Raw genomic sequence first — 20878 nt, 5'->3', positions numbered from 1 at the left:
CTAGAAGATGGCGGTGCCGTTGACGTGCGTGCTTACACCACCTAGACGTGAATATTAGCGATGAAATGGATAGATAGATGGAAAGGATCAGTAGAGAAGAAGAGTCTTTACCTTGCACATTCGCCGGCGCAGCAGTAAAGAAGAACGTCCATCTATTCTTCTCCCGACAAGTCTGTGACAATTTCTCCAGATCCAGCATTTCCCCCAATGGCATGCCCCAAAGCGCAAGTATGTACTCGTGAAGATGGTAGTCTGTGTTTCGCTCAGTCTCTGCTTGGAGTTTTGGGGAGTGGACAACTTACCTTCGTGTGTTGGCCAAGCCTCAAAAGCAGGAGCATCTCCGGCTACAGCAGCAAAGTAAGAGTCGTGTAGCCAGTCTAGCATTCTTTCTTCCTGACTAAGTCCTGCAAATCTCTGGCCGTCATCTTTGCCTATTGCGTGGGGTCTCACAGCCAATTCGTTACGTTCGGCAGGGGATTTGCTATGATAGGCCTCAACCCAACCAGTGCGCACGAATAGAATATCTCCAATCTTGACATCACCGCCTTGGGAAGCTGGGCGGATATCGATTCCTTGATCTTCCGCGCAATGTTTCAGTTCTTCAAAGGAGATGGGATAGTACTCGTAAGGATCATAAACAATGCCTTTTTTGTGGGCGTAACCACGGTAATCGAGAAGAATTCCTCGACCTGCGATTCCATGGACAGCCCAATGATGAATCGAACACTTGTGATTTGCATTCGGACCCACGATATCCGAACCCTTTGTGTTGTTGTAAAAAGTGCCAGAAGGGATGTGAGCAAAGTGACGGAACCCATCGAATTGAGTTCCTGATTGGGTGTTTAGAGAGTAGAGATCATCGTAAGCAATATCCGCAGCAAGTGTCTTGATTTCGTGTTTGAAACTCTCGCGGTGAAAGGCAGGAACTTCTGGAGTGTTGAGAGGGAGGTTGACAGGGATGATTTCTCCGGATTTTATTTCCTTTGCTGCTGCTGCGACACGAGTTGGTGTTAGGAGGTTAAGACGGCCGATGTTGTCGTTTTCACCCCAGACCCATGCGGCACCTTCTGGAGCTCCGGGAATAGTGGGCAACTCTTTACGAGTAGGGAAGATGGTAGAGTCGGGATCAAAAGGCATGGACAAGCTTGCAGTCTTGTTCATGGTTAGGAAGTCCTTGATCTGAGTCAAGCGAGTGCTTGTTGTGCTTTTGGGAGCAGCCATGATTGGTTTGTTTCAGAGTTGAGAACGGGATATAGATCCAGCTTTGGAGAGCAGAGGTGACATGACTTATAGACGGCAAGCCGACAGAGAGCTGGCCATGTCCCTCGGTCTCTGCCCCTCCTCGTTCGCATATGGATGGTTTCCCCGCATTGCGAACGTCATGGGTCCTCGGGATGTATGACCGTTGCGTAGGTATCAGCGGCAGTCGGCTTAAGCTTACAGGATCAAGATTCTGCTTCTAGAGCTTGGTTTCATGCTGCTTTGCTGGAGTTTGAACCTGTTATGAGGGGGGTCGCGCCTGTCCGACAATAGAAATTAGGGTTGTTCAACTTGTATCAGCATTGGGCGGCTACGGAGACTGATGCTCTCGCAGTGAGCACAATGACAGATTACAAAGTGCCAAAGATGGCAGTATCTCAGTAGCCAAGAGATGCAGTCATAAGTCGGACAATTCGAAGGGTTGATGCAGAGCAGAGATGCAGGTGGGCTGAAAGGTGGAGCAAGGATGGGCGCTTATCGATAAGGGCTATGACGAAAAGCATGTATCCATGACCAGGTCAACAAAAGCCCTGGCTCAAAGACCTTGAACAGACACACACACAATCTTCAAGCATGTTCAAGAAAAAGCCAACAGTCAAGCCTTTAGCGCCTCTGCGTTCGTCAGACCGCCGCAAGACAGCCGACAGCATTATCGCCGAGTATGGCCTCCAACCAAAACCGAGTAACGACTCCAAAGTCGAGGACAAAGCAGCCGCCACTGCAGAAACCACCGCCTTGAGAAACGCTCTACTGCCTGAGGGAGTTCAAACTGCAAGATTTACAACTACACATGGACCCGACCTTAAGCAGGTTTCTGGCACCGTCTATGTTGGAGCATACTCCGGAGATGACGCTCGAGTCCTCTGGTTCAAGATTGAGGATCGCATGTATCCCACCGTATACACACTGTGGAAACAACCTGGCATTGTGCCTCTGCTACATACCCCTGGTTTTGTTGTTCAGAAGTTGCAAGGCGGTGCAGATCTCATGACTCCTGGGTTGGCCAATGGTCCTCCCTTCCACCCCAAAGCTACCAAAGGGGCTGTGGTTGCTATTGCAAGTCTTGAACAGCCTTCGGTACCTGTTGCTGTTGGTGCTTGTTTGATTGATGTCAGTTCACTTGGTGCTGTGCAAGGTTCTCGTGGTCATGCTGTGCAGACTATGCACTGGGCTCGTGATGAAATCTGGTCATACAGTAATTCCAACAAGCCTGGACTCAGCCCTCCAGAGTCGCTCGACGGTTGGCTTGCAAGCAAAGATGATGAGGAGAAGCTGGCCGAACAAGCTGCTGACCTGAATATTGATGATGAAGAGGAAGAGCAAGGAGGCGTCAACTTAGACAAACCTGTTTCTGACCAGCCCGATCCATCAGAAGGTCTAGGAGAAGATGCTCCCGCAGACGAAGGCCTAGTAGAACAGGTAGAAATCAAAGAACTGACCACCAAGGGTATGTTTCCCTGCCCTTCGACCATGTTCAACAACACACACTAACAAAAAAACAGAAATCGACGACGCCTTCCGCAAAGCCTTCCTCTACGGCATCTACCACCACAAAGAAACAAACCCCAACCACCCAACCTTTGGCCTCGAATTCCCTTTGACTCAATCCTTCGTCATGTCCAATCTCGTCCAACCTTTCCTGCCCGCCTACACGCCCGACCAAGCCTCCTCCCTTCAAATCAAGAAATCCTCCTTCAAGAACATCAAAAAATTCCTAAAGTCTCTCGACAAGGCGAAAATTGTAAAGACTAAAGAAAGAGACCAACACGAGACCATCATTCTCGATGTTGATTTTGACGATACTGCAATTGTCGAGTTTAAGCCTTATAGACTGCCTAAGAAGGAAACAGCAGCAGGAACAAGTCTAGGTCGCGGTGCAAAAGCAACCACAGAACTGGATACCACCACGGACACTTCCATCGGTCAAAAACTCGAAAAACAACAATTTTACAAACTGAAAGAAAGACTATTGCCACTTTTCGAATCCGCCAACGCGTCTACGCAATCCCTGTTTACAGCCGCGGAAATCAAAAGCGCAATAACGACCTACATCGAGTCTGAAAACCTCATCAACGAGAAAAACAAACGTTTGGTGTTGTTGAACCCAACACTTGCAAATGCAGTCTTTGATGGCACCACATCGCTAGACAAGGAAGTCCTCGCCAAAGGCTCTGTTCCCCGAGACGCCCTCTTCGAACGTATTCTCCAAGCCTGTATTCCCCACTACGCCATCATCCGCACATCCCCCTCTACCTCCGACCCTCTCAAGCCAAAATCCGGCGCCGCGCCCAAGATCAAGGTTACCCTCGAAACACGCTCAGGCAACAAGACCGTGACCAAAGTGTCAGGAGTGGAAGCTTACTTTATCGCTGCTCAGCCACTAGCAGACGAGCTCAGAAAAGTCTGTGCAGGGAGTAGTAGTGTTGAGCAGTTGCAAGGAAGCAGTCCTAAAGCTCCTGTCATGGAGATTATGATTCAAGGGCCGCAGAAAGATGCCGTGATGAAGGCTTTGGAAAGACGAGGCGTCAGACCTGCGTGGGTCGAGTTTTTGGACAAGACCAAGGGCAAGAAGAAGTAATTGTTGTAGATTCTTTCAGCTCAGCCAGTGAGAAAGTAAAATCTCTTTTTCCCTGCGCTTTGATTGTTTCCCGTGAGCTAAAGAAGGAATAGAAAATACCAACATTTCTCAAGCCAGCTTTCCTTCCTCTGGTTCTCTTGTTCATCGCATATCCCTCAAACGAACCAATCTAGCAAGCCTCTCCACCAGTGCCGCAAACCTCTCTTCCCTAGGCGTCTGCGCAGACCCCACAAACACCAAATCATCTTCATCGAGATATAACTCTGCATGCTTGAAGCGTTTTGCCGCCCTATTGTTCAATTGAGGAGTACTGTCCTCAAAGTCACTCGGCTGTTGTCTTTTCCTCGAATTTTCCAACGGAGAAGGAAGCGTGGAGTTTCCTCTTGTTGCTGATTCCAATAATACAGCCATGGATTGGTTGCTTGTCGCAGGACCAGCACTGGGTGTTTCGAACTCTGGCGTTGCAAAAGCACTTAACCCCTCTGCAGACCCTTGATTCCCATCTTCAAGACTAGAAGGCTGGTAAGGAGTAGTACTCGCCCTTCCACCCAACCTCTCCACCCCCCTCGCTCCAACCATCCCACTCTCCCCCCTCAAGATCCTTTCCACGCGTTCTTGAATCCCCTCCTGCAAGGTCTCTCCAACATTCCCGTACGCCAACACCGCACCCAACCTCCTAAGTCTCAGTACCTCTTTCTCCTCTTCTGTCTTATTGCTGTTCCCCGGTTTCGTTCTTCCTGCGCGTCTGGCGATGGAATCTTCAAGTAGTGTTCTGCCATTTGCGTCACGCTGGGTTGATAAGGGAGAGAGAGCAAAAGAGGCACAGCTTTTCAGGTGCTCTTCTTTTCGAGTCAAGTTGTTGCGGGGCAGTTTTGTGGTTTGGCAGTGGGAGCAGAGGACCATGGGGGTGTTGCCCGAGGCGGGGATGGAGGTGAATTGGGCGGAGACGAGGGAGGCGATGGGAGGCATTTTTGCTTCTTCTTTTCGAGACAGTGACAGTTTTCTGGAACGTTGGTCCAATGAATGGAAGGGTTTGAGGTCCTTGAGATGGAATCTAAAAAAAATGTGTCGACTCGTATACCTCTCTGTGGCCGTTTTTGAGATGAAATAATGACTTTGCTCCTTTCCAGATCCTCTCTCAAAAACTCCAGTAATCCAGATTAATTCCTTCCAGATGCACTCTCAAGACCAATCAGTTGTGATCCCTTCGCCTTCTGAATGATGTTGCGATCGTCAAAGCGGTCACCTCGCGACCAAGTTTCGATGCTATGTGGCGTAAGAGCTCCTCTATCAATAGCCGATCGAACGTCAGATACTTCGCACTACACTCTGAACGCAATGTATCCACAGTTGAATATCCAAGTCGGGCAATATCAGATTGTTGCTATCGTGTTGGTGATGCTGTTAGTGTCAATTGTTGCCGATGCGAGGAGGTCGGACGCGTGCGTTACTCTCCTTGCTTTGCAAACAACCAACCAAATTTGCCAAGGCTCGAAGAGTGTTGCTATACTAACGACCCTGGCATCAAGATAGCGAGCGGATGCAATAGCAAAACACAGGAGTTGCATACCTGTGTGGACCTTACGGCAAACTAAGGATAACGTGCTAGGTGAGGAAGAATTATGGTGATGTAAAAGGATTGTCTTGAAGTCTATGGTAATTCTCTTTGCCCTTTCTCTCTTAAACATGCAAAATCTCAAGCATGCATTCAAAGGAAAAACGCCCAATAGTGACTATCTCATGCGGAGGAAGAAAGCTGACAATCGAGAACAAAAAGATGAGACGCTTAGGTATTGGTGCGATGAAAACGACAAACAGAAAAACCAAAAACACACAGAAATTACAATAGTAGGTTTGCTGCCTCATGCAGAAAAGACGACACATCCAAAACACCTTTCCAAGACCCGAACAAGTTTTCCCTATTCTAATGCTTTATGATAACCGAGGACTGCCAAGTGGTGTGCTGACGTCCCGTCTCTCTGCAGTCGTAGTGGGTGAAGGTGGGCTAACAATAGTGATGGGTGGAGATGTCAATGCTGGACTTGTTATAGGTGTCATGAGTTGAAGATCAATCTTCAGACCATCATCAACATCTCCAGTTCCGGCATCTGATTTAGCGTCGCCAAGCTCGGATTTGTTGTCGTCGTCATGGTGGTCCGCACTAGCATCGCTGACACCCGTCTGAGGGCGTCCGTCGGTAGAGGCAGTGCTGGTACCTGGCGCGCGTCTTCGGCGGCGGCGCTCGCGTTCGCTGTCTGCGTGATCACGACGGCGGCGAACACGAAGATTCTCACTGTCGCGTGGAACAGGTGTCTCATCGTTGTCGCCAGTGCTACCGCGAAGGCCAAGTAGAAGACTTGCTGCTCGATCTGCCACGTCTTCTCCTTCGCTGATGGCACCCTTGTCATTCTCTTCAACATGAGGAGACAGTGTTGTGCTGTCTGAAGTTGACGGACGCTCGGGCGCTTTGTCTGAAGTTGGTGAGAGGAGAGTCGAATCATCTGTAGGTGATGTTATTCCAGCAATTTCAGGCATTTGTTGGCCAGAAGCCACACGACGTTGATGACGCTCATTGAGACGGGCTCGTCGTCGGCGATCTCTTGTATCTCTAGTAGCAGGAGCGGCGGCGCGAAGCTTCTCTAACAATGTGTCCATGGCACCCTGTGAAGCGGGTGAAGGAGGACCGGCAGGATCTGCAGTTGCCTTCTCGAGGGCAGATTGTGCTTGGGCTTTACGACGCATCGAAACTTCATTGCGACGTTGTGTCTCCTCTTGAGCAATGTTCTTCTCGTGCGATTTCTGATATAGATGTCAGCAACAACTCCAACAGTCATAAATTGTTCACTCAAACTCACCTTATACTCGTTGACGAAATTGGCCAGCTTGGAGAAAAATTCTCTCCTCGCCGACTCGTCTTGGTTGTCATCGCCAAAGAAGGTCAAAATGTCGTTGTATGTCCTCTTCATCTCCTCGAGGTACAATTCCATCTGTTCTGCCTTTCTTCTCGCTTCCTTCATTGATCTCTGAACCACTTGACTGACTCTATCCTCGGGATGGAACTTGCGCGGGTCGCTGAGATTACCAGCATCCAAGGACATTTGCACGTTCTTGATGTTGTCAATGTACTTCTTAGCATCGACCATTAGCTGGTCCACATTCAACTTGGCAGCCACAACAACGCCACCAATGTCTTCAGTGAAGCCTTCCCATTGGGGATATTGTCTGCGTACAACACGCTCGACATAATCCATCAAGGTAGATTCGTTCTTATCATCCTTGACCATACCAAGACGGGCGAGCGAACTAAGCTTGAAACCAATGGCTTGTTTGTTGGAGTCGTTCATGTAGTTACCAATGTCGAGAATGAGACCAAAGACGGGCATCAAACGAACAGAGTCGCGAAGTGATTCTGAAACGTTGCATACCATCTTCAGCTTGTCTGAGATTTCGTCATATTCTGGCTCGAAGCTCTTGGTCAAAGCCAATGCTCTCATTCTAGCCTTCCAGTAGTGATGCAATTCGAAGGCCGTGTAAAGGTAGATCTGATCCTCGCGAGTCAGTTCTGAAGGGTCCTGCTCTCTTGCTGACTTGAGTGCGTCCGGTCCAGTCCAGTCTCTGCTATATGGTGCCATGAGCTTGGAAGTATTGTCAGGAATGGTGCACATGTCTTCTCTTTGCAGGAAGTCCATGACGACAGGGTTATCCAACACTTCCCTGTCGCAGTGTATGATCATGCGGACGACATCCTCCAACGGTCGTTGTGAGAATACCGCCAAAGAGATCTGGAATGTTTGCATCAAGTTGCTAGGCATGATCTGTTTCTTGTCGCTCTTCTTCTCTTTCTTGCCAATCGCCTTGATCTCCTTGGCCATGAAAAGACGTTCAATCTCATCAAGAATACCCTTCTTGCTAAGTTCGGCGTACTTCTCTTCCTTTGCCTCGTGCGTGGGTGCGTGTGTAGCCCACATGGTGAATTCTGAAGCGTCGATCTTTTCCCAATGCAAAGCCTTGAGCTTCTTCTTGGGTCTCGCAACACCCATACCAATGGTAGAGGCAGCTGCATATTGAGCTTGAGGCAAGAACCCACCTCTTCTGGCTCCAGGCATAGGAGGTGCTCCTGGTGGTGGAGGCGGTGGCGGAGGTCCTCCAGCCTTCATACCTGGCATGCCTGGAGGAGGGGGAGGTGGTGGACCGCCAAATCCAGGCATGGGAGAGCCAGGCATAGGTGGAGGTGGAGGAGGGGCGCCAGTAGAGAAGCCAGGCATACCCGGTGGAGGAGGGGGAGGTGGACCAGAGAACCCAGGCATTGGCGGCGGCGGTGGGCCACCAGATGAGAACCCAGCCATACCTGGTGGTGGGGGAGGCGGAGGAGGGGCGGCTCCGTTGAACCCTGGCATCATCGGAGGTGGAGGTGGAGGAGCACCATTGAAGCCAGGCATGGCAGGCGCCGGCGGAGCTTCTGCTCCATTAAAGCCTGGCATGGGTGGCGGAGGTGGAGGCATCGCACCATCGAATTTGGGCTCGCCATCTGCTGCGAGCTGAGCAGAAGGATTTCTGACATGCTGAGCGGAGGCATTTCTTGAATGTGAGGAGACATGTCTAGATTGCGATGAGACAACTCTGGACTGGGAGGAAACGTTCCTAGAGTCCGAAGGTCCAGTAACTGTGGCATCCTCTTCATCATCACTAGCGTCAATACGACGGACCTTGCTGACAATGTCATTAAGGTAACCAGCCTGAGCGTGAGCGGAGCTAATCTTAGGTCGCTTCATCTCAACAATGCGAGGCTTCTCATAAACCGTGGCTTCTTCGTCATCCTCATCCAGAGACTCCTCGCCATCCTGTCGAGTCTGACTGGGAAGTGGCTTGCGAGTGATACCGCCTCTTTGCGTCCTGGAAACACTTCCGATGTAGCCATCAGGCAAGCTGTCAGGGATAGCACTGGTCGGTCCACCTGGGCCATCCATCTTCTCACGCAACTCGCGAAGCTTGTCCGAGGGGTCGACCTGTTGCCAAACCTTGCCTTCGAGTTTCGCCTGTGTCTTTGCTCTCTCGAGCTGCATCTCCAAGCGATCCATGAGCCTTTCGCGATCCAAAATACCTTGCATCTGAACAGGATCAGCAGCTGTACCATTCTTGGATCCGTTCTTTGCCGACGCAGCAGCGATATCTTGAGCATCGCGCAGCATAAGATACAACTCTCTGGTCTCAAGCTCGTTGCGTTGCAGTTCCAACGCTCTTACACGCTGAACTTCAGCAAGTTCTGCCTTAAGACTTTCGATTTGACGTTGTTGGATCTGGACAATCGAATCACGCTCTTCAAGCTGCCGTGTGAGCTTTTTGACTAGCCCGTCGGCACCAAGCTCAAGCTGAGCTCTCAATTCATCGCGCTCAGCCAATGCCGATTCAGCAATCTGGCGAGCTTCCAAGGCTTCGTCTCTCGCTTGTCGAGCTTCAGAGTCTGTGTACAGCTTGTCCATCAAACTCTGAACAGTAAAGTTGAGACTCTGCTTGAGATCCATATCGGGTAATCGCCTGTCCATGGCTACATAACTCAACATGGCGTCCACAAGCTGGAACATGCGAAGCCTGTCCTCGGCCTCGTTATCCCTGATGAGCAACAGATGCTGCAAAGAAGACACGAAGTAATCTGCCGAATGACTTCCGTTCACCTTAGACATGATCGCCTGAACAATCTGTACAGGATCGTTCAGATCCTGTGGTTCTGGATCTTGGCCATCAACTTGGTTCTCCTTTTCGAGCAAATCTTCATAGTCGATAATCTCGTTCGAACGGTATCTCTCAACTTGCTTGTCGATGATATCGTATTGGAACTGCTCCATCTTGTTAAGGATACGCTTGATACCGCATGCCGTAAATTGCGCACGGATATGGCATCGTAGGTGCAAATCTCTTTCTGGCGCATCAACAATCATGTTGACGAGGAACAGGGATGCGACCGCATATTCCATGAGCAAATTCTCCATACCGATACCACCACTGCGGACCTCGTCACTTGCCCCGACCAAGCTACCCATCTTGCCTCTGCCATCAACAGTAACTTCAACGATGCGCATCCAAGCATCGAAGCGGCCATTTTCTCCTTGAGTTGACTTAAGCGAGTCGAGAGCTTGGAGAACCTTTTGGTGACCTCGTCCTTCTGCCCAGTGACACAAAAAGGTGAGCACTTCACTGACGAGTTTCCTGGTGTTAAGTCGAGGAGAAATGAGGGATGCACCGAGGGCATTTACGATAGGGGCGTGTTCGAGAGCATCATCCGCTCCATACTTGTTGTTCATCAATGCTTTCAGACATTTGACGATATCGTATTCGCGGTCCAAATCTTTGTCGTTAACGGTAGGATTTGTCGGGCCTGTCGTCTGCTTGCGATTGTACTTGCCGAGCACATTTGCCAAAGCAACTTGACCCTGTGCTTCCACAAATGCCTTGACCCATCCGATAGGCTGGGTACGCAGACTGACGGCCAAACTTTGCAATTGCTTCGCGCTGATCGAGTTGTCCAGAACTTTGCGAACATACCATTCTGGGCTCCCTTCCTCATCGGCGCGGCCCAGAATGCCCAGACTCGAGTCTGCGTTGATTGTTGTCCTCGCATGCATGCGTCTCTTCTGTTCACCCTGCCACTCAGCCAGTCTGTCCTGATGTACCAAAGTCCATTTCTTGTTTATAGGGTATGCTTCCATTTGTCTACGTGCCTGTTCAGGCAAACTCTTCCACCCACGCTTGTGCATGAGTTCCAAGAATTCTTTTTCGATAACGCGATCATCAGACGGCCGTTGTAGGTTGAATCCATCTGGCGAGAAAGATGCAGTAGAGCTGAAGGCTGACGGCTGGTTGGCGCTGAGGAAGCCATTCTGTTGAGATCCACGGGTGGATGAAGGGGCTAATTGTGGTAGGAGGGTGGTCGAGTCGAGCGACATGTTGGGGAACGAAGATGGCGAATGTTGCGGGTGCATGGATATCGAGGTGCGATGGCTGTGACTAGAGCGTATGCTGGCTCTATCCGAAGCAGGGTATTGGTCATACTGCGAGTGTATTGAGTTCTCATAGGAGCTTGTTCGGCCAGTGCTGGCCAGCGAGTATTGCGATGCATGTTGCGGCGGCCGTGGTGCAGTAGGCAGTTGTGTGTTGTTCTCTGGTAGGTAATCGACACGTACTGGCGACCGGGTATCTCGAGGTACACTGTCGTAGGGGATGGCGGTCATGAGGCCAGCGCCATGATCGATAGAGTGACGCGAGGAATGCGAATGCGACGACGAAGGAGGCTGCTGATACTGATGCTGTTGCTGGTGCGGAGGAGGCACAGGCGGTAGGGGGTTTTGCGACCAGTTCGAAGGCAGCGAGGGACTGTCAGGCACTTGCTCATTGTGCTTGTCCTTGTGGTGACGGCGCGAGAAGAAGGACTTGCCGCCCGACGTCTGCCGTCCTTTGGCATCGCCCGAGCCCGAAGAAAACATGGCCGCTCTAGTGTGAGATGTTCATGTCAGGTGCGCCGTCCGTGTCGTGTGGCTGTCCAAAAAGAGCTCTGTCTTCAACAAGCTTCGTCGACGCAGGGATGCCGTAGCCAACAAGAGAGTCGTGTGCCCGAGTATGGCGGTATTAATGAGGTATGGAATCTTTCCAGGCAGGAACAAAAAAGATTGGCGGCGTCGTATGCTCCCAGTCCAATCTCCAATCTCGGGTCGAAAGGGAAAGAAGCACAAAGGCGGCTGACTGCGATTGCCCTGATTATCACTCTCTCTCCAAGACTGTCTCCTAATTCTTGCTTCCCACGCTCTTGCCACGTCAAGTCGGTCGGAGTCTCCAAGTATTGATGGCTGTCTCTACTGCCGTTACAGGGTCTCTTCTCAGCATTCAGCTTACAAAGGTCGAGGGCGACGTGCCGACCTTCATCAAACTTGCCGTACCTCCACATTTCAGGGTTAGACCGCAACCGCAACCGGTCCAGGGGCCCGTGCTTTCCGCCTTTGTTTCAACGAGTATCCTAATATCCTACTTCATCTGCGGTCCGTCTTTGTCTCAGACCATCACGTCTTTGAGCAATTCATGTATAAAACCTTATACTTTGTTCCCCTACATCATACGACACTTTTGTATAGCTATAGGGAAGTCGATACGGCCTCGGATGAACGACATAAAAGTGTCAGGAGTGAAATCCTTCCACATCAGGGCAAAGCATCAAATAGGCTCAATTCCAGATGGACCAGACCTCTCCGTTGACCTACGATTCGTGTATTCTAATGTTAAGATGCGAGGCAGTTGGGCTAGTCAGCCACTAAGAGCCCATACCTCGTACGTCATGGTTCAGTCTTCAGTCTACATGTTTGATACGTGCTGTTCATCGCCAATAGCAGATTGATGACACCAAAAATGAGGGGCCACAAGGCAAAATAAGAAAAAATGTTCTGTTATACTTGTAAAAGGAGATGATATACCAAGGAAAATGTTTTTGTCTTGCCCATTTTGTAGCACACGACCTTGAGAATTTCAAGCTTGGCTTATGTCAAGGTTGATATCTTTTCCCATACTCGTTTTCTTTCCTAACACATAGGCTTCGTTGTTGAGCCACATTCTCATTGAACCTTTGTTTAGTCGGTCATGCGCCATGAGTCGAGCCACTTCAGGTGAGTCCATTGAGTGTGGCTTCCCTCCATGCCGAAAGTAATTGCTCTGAACATCCAGAACAAGCCAATGACAACAGTGTAGAGAACAGCATAGACGCTGTATTGCAGAGCACGAGGGAGACGGCTTGTGACCCAGTCGGTGCAGAAAGCAAGGCAGAGGATAGCAAAGTAAAGAGCAGGGTAGTAGTGGTGGACGTAAGTGACACGACCCATGGCCATGAAAGGTCCGTAGTGCAGGACCCAGCCAATGACGGGGTAGATGCCAGAGTAGTGGATCTGGTCAATGTCCTTTTGCGACAGCTCGTTGTAGCCGCGTTGCCAGCGAATTACGTAGTATGCGACAAGAAGACCAAATGCGGGAAGAGCGGCAGTACTGGCCCAGTAGACGAAGGGGTTACCGAGGAGGAAGTATTTAACAATGTGGTCGTCCCAGCCGCACATGCGGAGACCAACATTGAGAAGAGGCCACTGCCAGGGAGCCGAAGCCAAGTCATCCTGCTTGTCAGGGTCAGGGACAAGGGCGTTGTTCGAAGTCATCATGGCGACGTTCAGGTGGATAAAGTCACGAAGGAAAGGAGATTTGTAGGCACCAGTGTCGGCAGCGGGAAGCTTGTCGTTCCAGTGGGACTCGACGTTCCAGTGAGTGTAGACATCACGAGGGTGATTTTCCTTGACACATGTTGTTTCGATCTGCTTGAAACCCCACTGGGGAAGGTTGACGTTACCAGCACGAAGGTAGCAGTTGAGATCAATGTGTCTGAGACGGAAAGCAGTGGTCAAGGTGCGGACCTTGGAGAAATCGCGCGAAGAAGCGTCATTGACAACCTCAACGACCCAGTGATCCTTGGTGTCACCAACAGTGGTGTTGCCATAGCACGAGACTTCGTAATCGGCCTTGGTGACGGGAGCAGCAATTGAGTGAGAGTGAAGGTTACGACCAGTCTGAGCGTGGATCAAACGAATGACATCGCCGTTGCCGACAAACTTGAGAGGAGCTTCGGGATCAAACTCGGGCTCGTGGCGGTTGGGGTAGAAGAACCAGTCGTTGTTGGCATCCTTGTGGTGGTAGCAAGTGATCTGCTGTTGTTGGGAACCTTCAGGGTAGGTCTGAACGTGAGAGTGCAGAAGACCACCACCATAGCCCATGTTCTTGAGGGTGGCACGAGAGCCAAGAGCGATTTCGAGAGGGCTGTCGACTCCGACTTCAGTGCCCTTGAGGTTGGCCTGGAAGAGAGAGCTCATTTGAGCATCACCAGGACCGCTGTTCTCAAGAATCAAGAAGTGGAGGTAGAAGGAGAACATGTAGACGACCAGAGGGATGATGATCAGGCCAACAACGCGGAAACCGAGGTGAGCTGCGAGCTCAGTCTGGAGGAATCATGTCAGCGCGAACATCTTGTTTCTACCACATCATTTGGGCATACCTTGGGCATCTTGAGGTCGCCGAACTTGTTCCAGAGATCTTCAATGGTGTACAGACCAACCAAAGCAGTTCCGAACATACCAACCCACTTGACACTGCAGACACAACCGATTGAGAGACCGCTGAGCAAAAGCCACAGAAGCCACTGAGCAGAGAAAGACTGGTTCTGGAGTCTGTGGAAGCGAGCCCAGCAGAGAACAGTGGTGAAAGTAAAGAATAGAAGCATCGAGTCGAGCAGAATGAAGCGACTGATAGTAGCATACGAGTTCTCGAACAGAACCATCAGAGTGACAAACCAGGTGGTGGTCTTGCGGAAGTTGAGCTCCCTTGCTGTGTAGTAGGCCAGAGGAATGCACAGAGCACCGAAGGCTGCATTGAACTGGCGCATAAAGACGTAGTTGATCTCCTCAGGGTAAGTCTCACCAGACTTGAACTCGAAGGTACCGTTGTATCCGGCCAGATAACCCGAAAGGCCAACCAGCATCTTTCCAAGCGGAGGGTGGACATCGAAGTAGAACTCGCGTTGCAGGTAGTGCGATCCGAACTTGCCGAAATGCGCCTCATCCCAGGTGACAATGGGTGAGAGGCCAATCTTCCATAGACGGGTGAAGAAGGCGAGTGCGGTAAAGAGGATGGGTGCGAAGATGGGCTCCCAGTCGTCGATGACATTCAGAAAGCTCTTAGCCTGGAGTTGATGGTCAGTTTGGATGCGCAGTAAGCTGGATAGGGCTCTATTCACCTGCTGCTTCTTCTTGTCATCAATGATGGGCTGCTGTTGGACAGCGCCATTCTGTGCTGGAGCGCCAGCTCTTCTTCTCAACTCGGCAGCATCGCGGTCTGCGCCTGTTGCGAATGCCTGATTTGTTGCAGCCATGTCGACGAGGTAACGTGGCTGTTATGATCCGGTTGAGGTCGGAGTGTCTGGATGTGCTTGACCCTGCTTTTTCAGAAGCGCCTACTCAAGCTAGCTGGAGCTTCGAGTCGGCACAAGCAACGGAAACGAAGCACCAAGAATTACGAAAAGGTCAAAGTCGTCGGATGGACGAAAAGAAAGAAGAGATTACAACAAGTGGGAGAAAGAAGAGAAGGAGGAGAAACGTTCCTGGAAGGATGAGATAGAACGAGAATGCGCACCCCTTTCAAGATGCCAGCGTGGAGCTGATGGAACGGCCACTACTTCACTCCTTGCCCACCAAAAGAAGCTCTCGTCCCAGCTTTCGGAAACTACGCGTCCACCATCCCGCCGCCAAGACAAAGCAGGGGGCTCAAGGCCAACTGGCAGCTATTTTTATCCTTTTCTACTTCTCTATCAGATCATCTTATCTAGCACATCTATTTTTGCAGATCATCTATCTTTTTCTGTTTTCTTGCCTTTGCTTCTGATACCTTTCGGTGTTTTGTCTAGCTAACATCTCTTGGTTGGGATAGCAGAGAAGCTGTAGGCTTGGCGTTTGCACATGGTAAGAATGCTACTGTGCACCTCGAACTTCAACATTGCGAGCTTTGCCAGTGGACAAGGTTGACACTGTTAGCATCCATCTTGTTGCTATGCACGACAACGACTTGGTTTGTTCAAGGGGCAGAGTCCCGACAGCGGATCTTGGTGATGGCATGGCCCGAGAAAATCTGCTATTGAAGTAGAACTCGTCCAATCCCTCGTTGAACAGACGATTACCCTGCAGCGTCGGGCTCGATGTATAGCAGCCGCTGAAGCTCGAAAGCGCAGCGTAAGACATCTTGCAAATGGTGCCTCGTGGATAGCGAACGCCTTTGATTGGGTTCGTGGAATAGACGGAGAGCTATGCGATTGGATGTTTGAACACCACTCGCTAAGAAGCTGGCTGCCAATGCCATCGGATCTAAAATCAACGGGTATTGCAGACCAGACGCGCCTACAATGCACAAGGGCAGCACCACGGCTCTGATCAACAGGATCATCTATCAGCCAGAATGGGTATACAAAGGTCATGGTCTGTCAGGTGAGAGATCGGGAAGGGTGTTGAGGAGATCTGTAAAGGATGTTTAGTCCAAAGTATAGCTGATAGTGCTTTAGATGCGTTGGTTTGGGGTCTTATTTGGCGGTTTGATGGGCAAGTGATGTTGCCAGTACTTGCACGACAAACTAGTTGCGTCAAAACCTTCAACGAGTCAGATGCAAACCTTATGCCAAATTGGTCCTGTACGCATTCTTGTCTTCCTGGACTCACAAACACAACTATACATGCTTCGCTTGGGATTCAGTCCATACAATACTAGGTATGATAATTGATTGCTATATACGTGCTACTGCCTAGTCATACAATTGGTGCAGAATGTTGTTCCTCGGAGGGAATTTATTCAGCTTACCAGAGCTCACAAGTAGGTGCCTTGACAGGACAGTCGAAGGCTTCTCTGAATTCGCGCGAGTTGGCTGTGGTACCCTGAATACTGTCAGCATGAAATCCTTACAGTACTGTGGATTTGCACATACCTTGATTCTGAACATGTCAGGGCTGTGGGGATCTGTGTAGATTCTCTGCACGATTTGCTCCTCCCTGTATTTTATCAGCGCTGATACATGTTCAAGACCGATGAGTCACATACCTCATCTTGCCGCACCAAGTCTGTCCGTAAGCGAGGAAGAAAATTTGCTCCTTCGTGAAGTGGTCAAGGCCAGGTAGCATGAGATCTGCCTTCTCATCATCGCGTCGTTTCCAAGACTGATAAGCGGCGGTAAGGCCACCGGCATCAGCAATGTTCTCGCCCAGTGTAAGCTTTCCGTTGATCGGTAGACGGCCGTTTTTGGTGGGGACAGTGTAGTTGTGGTATTGCTCGACAAAGCAATCGGTTTTGGTCTTGAAAGCCTCGATGGTGGGTTTATCCCACCAATCGGTGTAGTTGCCGTTCTGGTCGTAGTTCCTGCCGGATGAGTCAAAAGCATGAGACAGCTCGTGACCAGCAACGGCACCAAACGCGCCGTAAGAGAGATATCTGGGTATAGAGGGGTCATAGAAGACTGGAGCCTGCATAATTCCTGCTGGGAACACGATTTCGTTGCCAGGAGGATTATAATAGGCATTGACCGTCTGAGCACTCATGCCCCATTCGTCCTTATCGACTGGTTTCCCGGCTTGCGACCAGCTTTCGCGGACATCGTGTTTGACAACCGATAGCTTGTTCGCAAAGTATGTTGTCGCGGCGATACTGATGTTGCTGTAATAGTGTTGCAATTCTCCCGCGTTGGTGATGTCAGGGCTTTGGGTAGGATATCCGATCTTCTGGCGGATAAGATGGACCTTTTCGATTGCCAGCTGACGAACGCTTTCGGTCATCCATTCAGATTCGTTGAGCTTGATGGTGAATTCATCCTTGATGTCAAGGATGATCTGATCACCTAGGTCTTTCGCCTCCTTGGAGAACGCGCGCTCCACAAAGAAACGACTCATGATCCATTCTGTTTTAGATTAGTGAGAAGGTTATCATAGTATGCGAGAAACTTGCCACTTACCAAGATCGCTACCGACCGAACTCACGCATGTTCTCCAGCGCTCTTGCTTAACGTCAGGAGCTTTGCCTTGCAGTTTATTCCTGAAGCGCAAAAGAGGCTGGACAGCAGGGTCCTCAACAGCTCCAGCCCAAGATTGGACTACCTTCCAGACCAGATAAGTCTTGATGGTCTTTCTTGAAGACGACTTAAGGATCTGAGAAAGATCCTTCAGATAGGATGGTGAGCCAACAATTATCTTCGAGGGTGTGTAGCTAGGTGCAAATGTGTCAAGGATGTGAGTTATGGATATCTCTGAGTTATAGGCTTCAGTCTCTTTCAATGTACGTGGGTTGTAGTACTTTGTAACATCGGCAGCATCCTCTGGGTCCGGAGCAGCGTTGGCCATAGACTTTTCGAGAGCTACTAGGCTGTCGACAAGATCCTTGCTCAGCGCCGAAGAGTCGTTGTCTTCATCAGACATGAAGGAGAGTGCACCGGGCTTGGCCTCCTTGAGAAGAGCTTCCAGAACAGTTCCGATGGTCTCTTTGTACGATGCAACAATCTCTGCACGTTCGTAGTATTGTTTGCTAGGCAATCCAAATGACCAAGGAGCACCAACAGAGATGACATTGACATCAGGATCCTTATCATCGGCACCAACATCAACAGAGACGGGGCCTGCAACGCCAATTGACATGAGATACTCAACCGCCTTGGTCAGTGATTCGTCCTTCTTGCTTGACTTTGATTTCTCAGGATAGATGCCATCGAGTTGCCAAAGAAGATCCAGCAGAGGCTTTGATCCAATGGAAGCGAGCAATGTCTCATTCATACATGCGTTGTATCCGTCCTGCAATTTGGTGAAAATCTCCTGGTCCGGGTTCGCTGCAGTCCAGAAAAGCGAAGTATCTTTTGGAGCGGGTGATTCCAAGATATGCTTCAAAATGAGCTGGTTATCCTCGTTCATGATCTGAAGGTTGCCGACGCCAGCTTGATCCTCTCGAATCTCGTGGCTAGCATCGAATCCAGAGCAGACATACGTGCGGAAGTCATCGCAAGGATCCAGCTTCTCGTAGCTGAGAGCTTCTTAGCATTGCTCTGCGGAGCATAAAGATTGATTGTTACCTTGGTGCAAGACTACGGAGGATATTTGCAGATGCGAGCACACATGCAGCAGACGTGCAAAGCTCGGTCTCATTCTTTGATGGATCCGAAGGTTCCTTATCGTGGTGGTGTTTCTTGTTGTGATCGTGAGGGTCATGGCGTACAGAACTGTTACGAACGCTCTGAATAATTAATGGGATGAGGACGAGTAGGAGGCAAAGTATGATGATCAAATAGACACCATTACGTAGCAAGAAGCGCTTGATACGGGTGCTAGTCGACTCGCGCGACTCAGCATGATCAGTTGTTGGTGCATCACCATCCAGCAACGGTGTACGCTCGTTCCTGTTGTTACCTGCCATAATTTCACTCTGGCAGGTGTTGTAATTGATAGAAAGAGAGTTGCTGCTGCCTGCTACAAGACGACGACATCCAGTCGGGGAAGCGGGGTCGGCTACTCCTGCATGGGAGCTTTGACCAGGCTGAGCTCTTTATAAAAATGGATTGTCTGCACTGCATTCTCCTTCGAGACTCTTGATCTATACTTACAAAGTCTACAAGATCTGAGACATGCCATACTCGCTAGCCAATTCCTAAGCCTGACTGCGTTCAAGACTGGAAGTGAGGAATGAAGTCAAAAAGCATTTCGGGGGATACTGATACCGACGGAGCTATCTATCCGCTAAATCCGCGATTGCGTCTGTCCCTGTCGATCTTTCTTGATGTCGATTGCACACCAGCGAGCTCATCATTGGCCCGCTCGCATCGATATGGCGCGGAATTGCAAGCTTGAAATGCAACCTTCAGTGCGCTCGGATCAGACCACGCCGTAGACAGACGTTCAAGCACATGTATAAGATAGGGTCGGGCTCCGTTCCCTCTTCCCAAGCATATCGAGTTTTGTCGTCAAATCATAAACATCCGTGAAAATGGCTCTAAGCGCAGGATCTACCTTGCCCGAGGTCTACGAGACCTATGATGCTATTGCACCAGCCAAGTATGCTGGTAAGCTACAGGACAAAGTGGTTCGTCATTTGCGCTGCCAAATATTCTGAGACCAAGGCTAACCATTCATTCAGGTCATCGTCACCGGTTCGTCAAGCGGCATTGGTCGATCCATCTCCAAGGCCTTTGCTGCCGCTGGCGCATCTGTCGCTGTTGTCGCTCGTCGTGAAAAAGACCTCCTTACCTTAGTTGACGAGATTAAATCGGCCAACGGCAAGGCTGTCCCTATTGTCGCAGATGTCGCTGCAAGAGGTGCTGCCCAAAAGATTGTAGCACAAGTCGAGAAAGAGCTAGGGCCCATCGACATCTTGGTCAACAACGCAGGCATCTCGCGGCTCGGCCCTCTAGATGGTGAAGACGAGGACCTGGACATCTGGTGGCGTGTACACGAAGTCAATGTCCGCGCCCCTGTAGCCCTGATTCGTGCAGTACTGCCATCCATGATCAAGCGCAAAACCGGCGTCCTCATCACCACTGGCTCCGCTGTTGCCACGATCACAGTACCTGTAATGACTGCATATTCATCATCCAAAGCCGCCATCAGCAAGTTTCACGAAAGTTTGACCGAAGAGCTTAAAGACACAAATATCGTGAACTTCTCTGTTCATCCTGGCGTCGTGAAAACAGAGCTAGGCAGCGCCGAGGGCGCCATGAACAAAGCGCACTCTGAGCATCCTGCGGTGCAAAGCTTTTTCAAGATGCTGTCGAGTAGTCACATGAAGGGTCAAACACCAGAACTGTCAGCCGACACTATGGTTGCCCTTGCTGCTGACCCGCGTTACAAGGTGCTTACTGGCCGACACATCAACGCTACTCAGGAGCTTCCTCCTGTTGCCGAGGAGGCAGAAAAGGAAGGCATGGGCCGCCTTGGAAGAGACAGGTTGTACCTCATCACTGTTCCCACTTTGTAAAGCTTCGACAGACTATACATAAGTTGGAAGTTAACCATGAGAAAATAGAACAAGAGTTACTGTTCATTGCTACTCGGTCTTGTTTAGTCTTACGAGTTCCGTGCTGCTGTGTCAGTAATGTTATTCTGTGAAGAGGGCAGCAGCATAAGAATTGCCTTTCGGCCCGAGTTCGTCCGACGAGTCCGAGCCCAGCTCCTGCCTCTCTCGAGCCTGCTTGACTTACTTCGTTCGTGAACACAATCAAGTGACGGATTGACCGCAATACGCGACAACGTTCAGAAGGTCGTCAGGCTTTAATACCTATCAAACGCTGGGTCCTGAATACCGTGCCCCGTTGTTCCAGTCTTGCGACCGTCCTGCTTGTTCGAAGCCTGATCGAGTTACCAGCCACGAGTACAAACACCGCTCTACGTTCGCGTCGACTCTGCTTTTGACTATATGACTGCTCTCTTCTCTAGCTCTTTTCCAAATTCTCTGGATCCGAAG

At 50.2% G+C, this 20878-nt stretch overlaps 7 protein-coding genes across 7 annotated transcripts; 2 read left to right on the top strand and 5 right to left on the bottom strand.

The window, feature by feature from the left end:
* Positions 1-1221, bottom strand: M437DRAFT_42928 (uncharacterized protein; the record flags this gene model as incomplete). The annotated part of the gene is made up of 3 exons (XM_041020651.1): positions 1-41; positions 112-252; positions 303-1221. The coding sequence occupies 3 exons, from the start codon at positions 1219-1221 to the stop codon at positions 1-3; spliced, it is 1101 nt and encodes a 366-aa protein (XP_040882063.1).
* A 612-nt stretch (positions 1222-1833) lies between these two features.
* On the top strand, positions 1834-3838 carry M437DRAFT_42240 (uncharacterized protein; the record flags this gene model as incomplete). Its single annotated transcript, XM_041020529.1, has 2 exons — positions 1834-2707; positions 2763-3838. The coding sequence occupies 2 exons, from the start codon at positions 1834-1836 to the stop codon at positions 3836-3838; spliced, it is 1950 nt and encodes a 649-aa protein (XP_040882062.1).
* A 141-nt stretch (positions 3839-3979) lies between these two features.
* M437DRAFT_72987 (uncharacterized protein) lies at positions 3980-4807 on the bottom strand (the record flags this gene model as incomplete). The annotated part of the gene is made up of 1 exon (XM_041025952.1): positions 3980-4807. One exon carries the CDS (start codon positions 4805-4807, stop codon positions 3980-3982), a length of 828 nt encoding a protein of 275 aa, XP_040882061.1.
* Positions 4808-5770: 963 nt separating this feature from the next.
* M437DRAFT_42177 (FH2-domain-containing protein) lies at positions 5771-11316 on the bottom strand (the record flags this gene model as incomplete). Its single annotated transcript, XM_041020519.1, has 3 exons — positions 5771-6637; positions 6694-8358; positions 8476-11316. The coding sequence occupies 3 exons, from the start codon at positions 11314-11316 to the stop codon at positions 5771-5773; spliced, it is 5373 nt and encodes a 1790-aa protein (XP_040882060.1).
* Positions 11317-12447: 1131 nt separating this feature from the next.
* M437DRAFT_42078 (dolichyl phosphate-D-mannose:protein O-D-mannosyltransferas-like protein) lies at positions 12448-14780 on the bottom strand (the record flags this gene model as incomplete). The annotated part of the gene is made up of 3 exons (XM_041020503.1): positions 12448-13851; positions 13908-14591; positions 14646-14780. 3 exons carry the CDS (start codon positions 14778-14780, stop codon positions 12448-12450), a joined length of 2223 nt encoding a protein of 740 aa, XP_040882059.1.
* A 1468-nt stretch (positions 14781-16248) lies between these two features.
* On the bottom strand, positions 16249-18838 carry M437DRAFT_72984 (peptidase family M13; the record flags this gene model as incomplete). Its single annotated transcript, XM_041025951.1, has 5 exons — positions 16249-16326; positions 16377-16440; positions 16490-17339; positions 17394-18448; positions 18498-18838. The coding sequence occupies 5 exons, from the start codon at positions 18836-18838 to the stop codon at positions 16249-16251; spliced, it is 2388 nt and encodes a 795-aa protein (XP_040882058.1).
* Positions 18839-19405: 567 nt separating this feature from the next.
* Positions 19406-20392, top strand: M437DRAFT_82010 (NAD(P)-binding protein; the record flags this gene model as incomplete). Its single annotated transcript, XM_041027669.1, has 2 exons — positions 19406-19501; positions 19556-20392. The coding sequence occupies 2 exons, from the start codon at positions 19406-19408 to the stop codon at positions 20390-20392; spliced, it is 933 nt and encodes a 310-aa protein (XP_040882057.1).
* Between the last annotated feature and the right edge of the window lie 486 nt (positions 20393-20878).

This window comes from Aureobasidium melanogenum (genome assembly GCF_000721775.1).
Source record: "Aureobasidium melanogenum CBS 110374 unplaced genomic scaffold scaffold_4, whole genome shotgun sequence".
In the NCBI taxonomy this organism is placed as follows: Eukaryota; Fungi; Ascomycota; class Dothideomycetes; order Dothideales; family Saccotheciaceae; genus Aureobasidium; species Aureobasidium melanogenum.
Note: the sequence above shows the minus strand (reverse complement) of the source record. Positions and strands in the feature narration are given on the sequence as shown.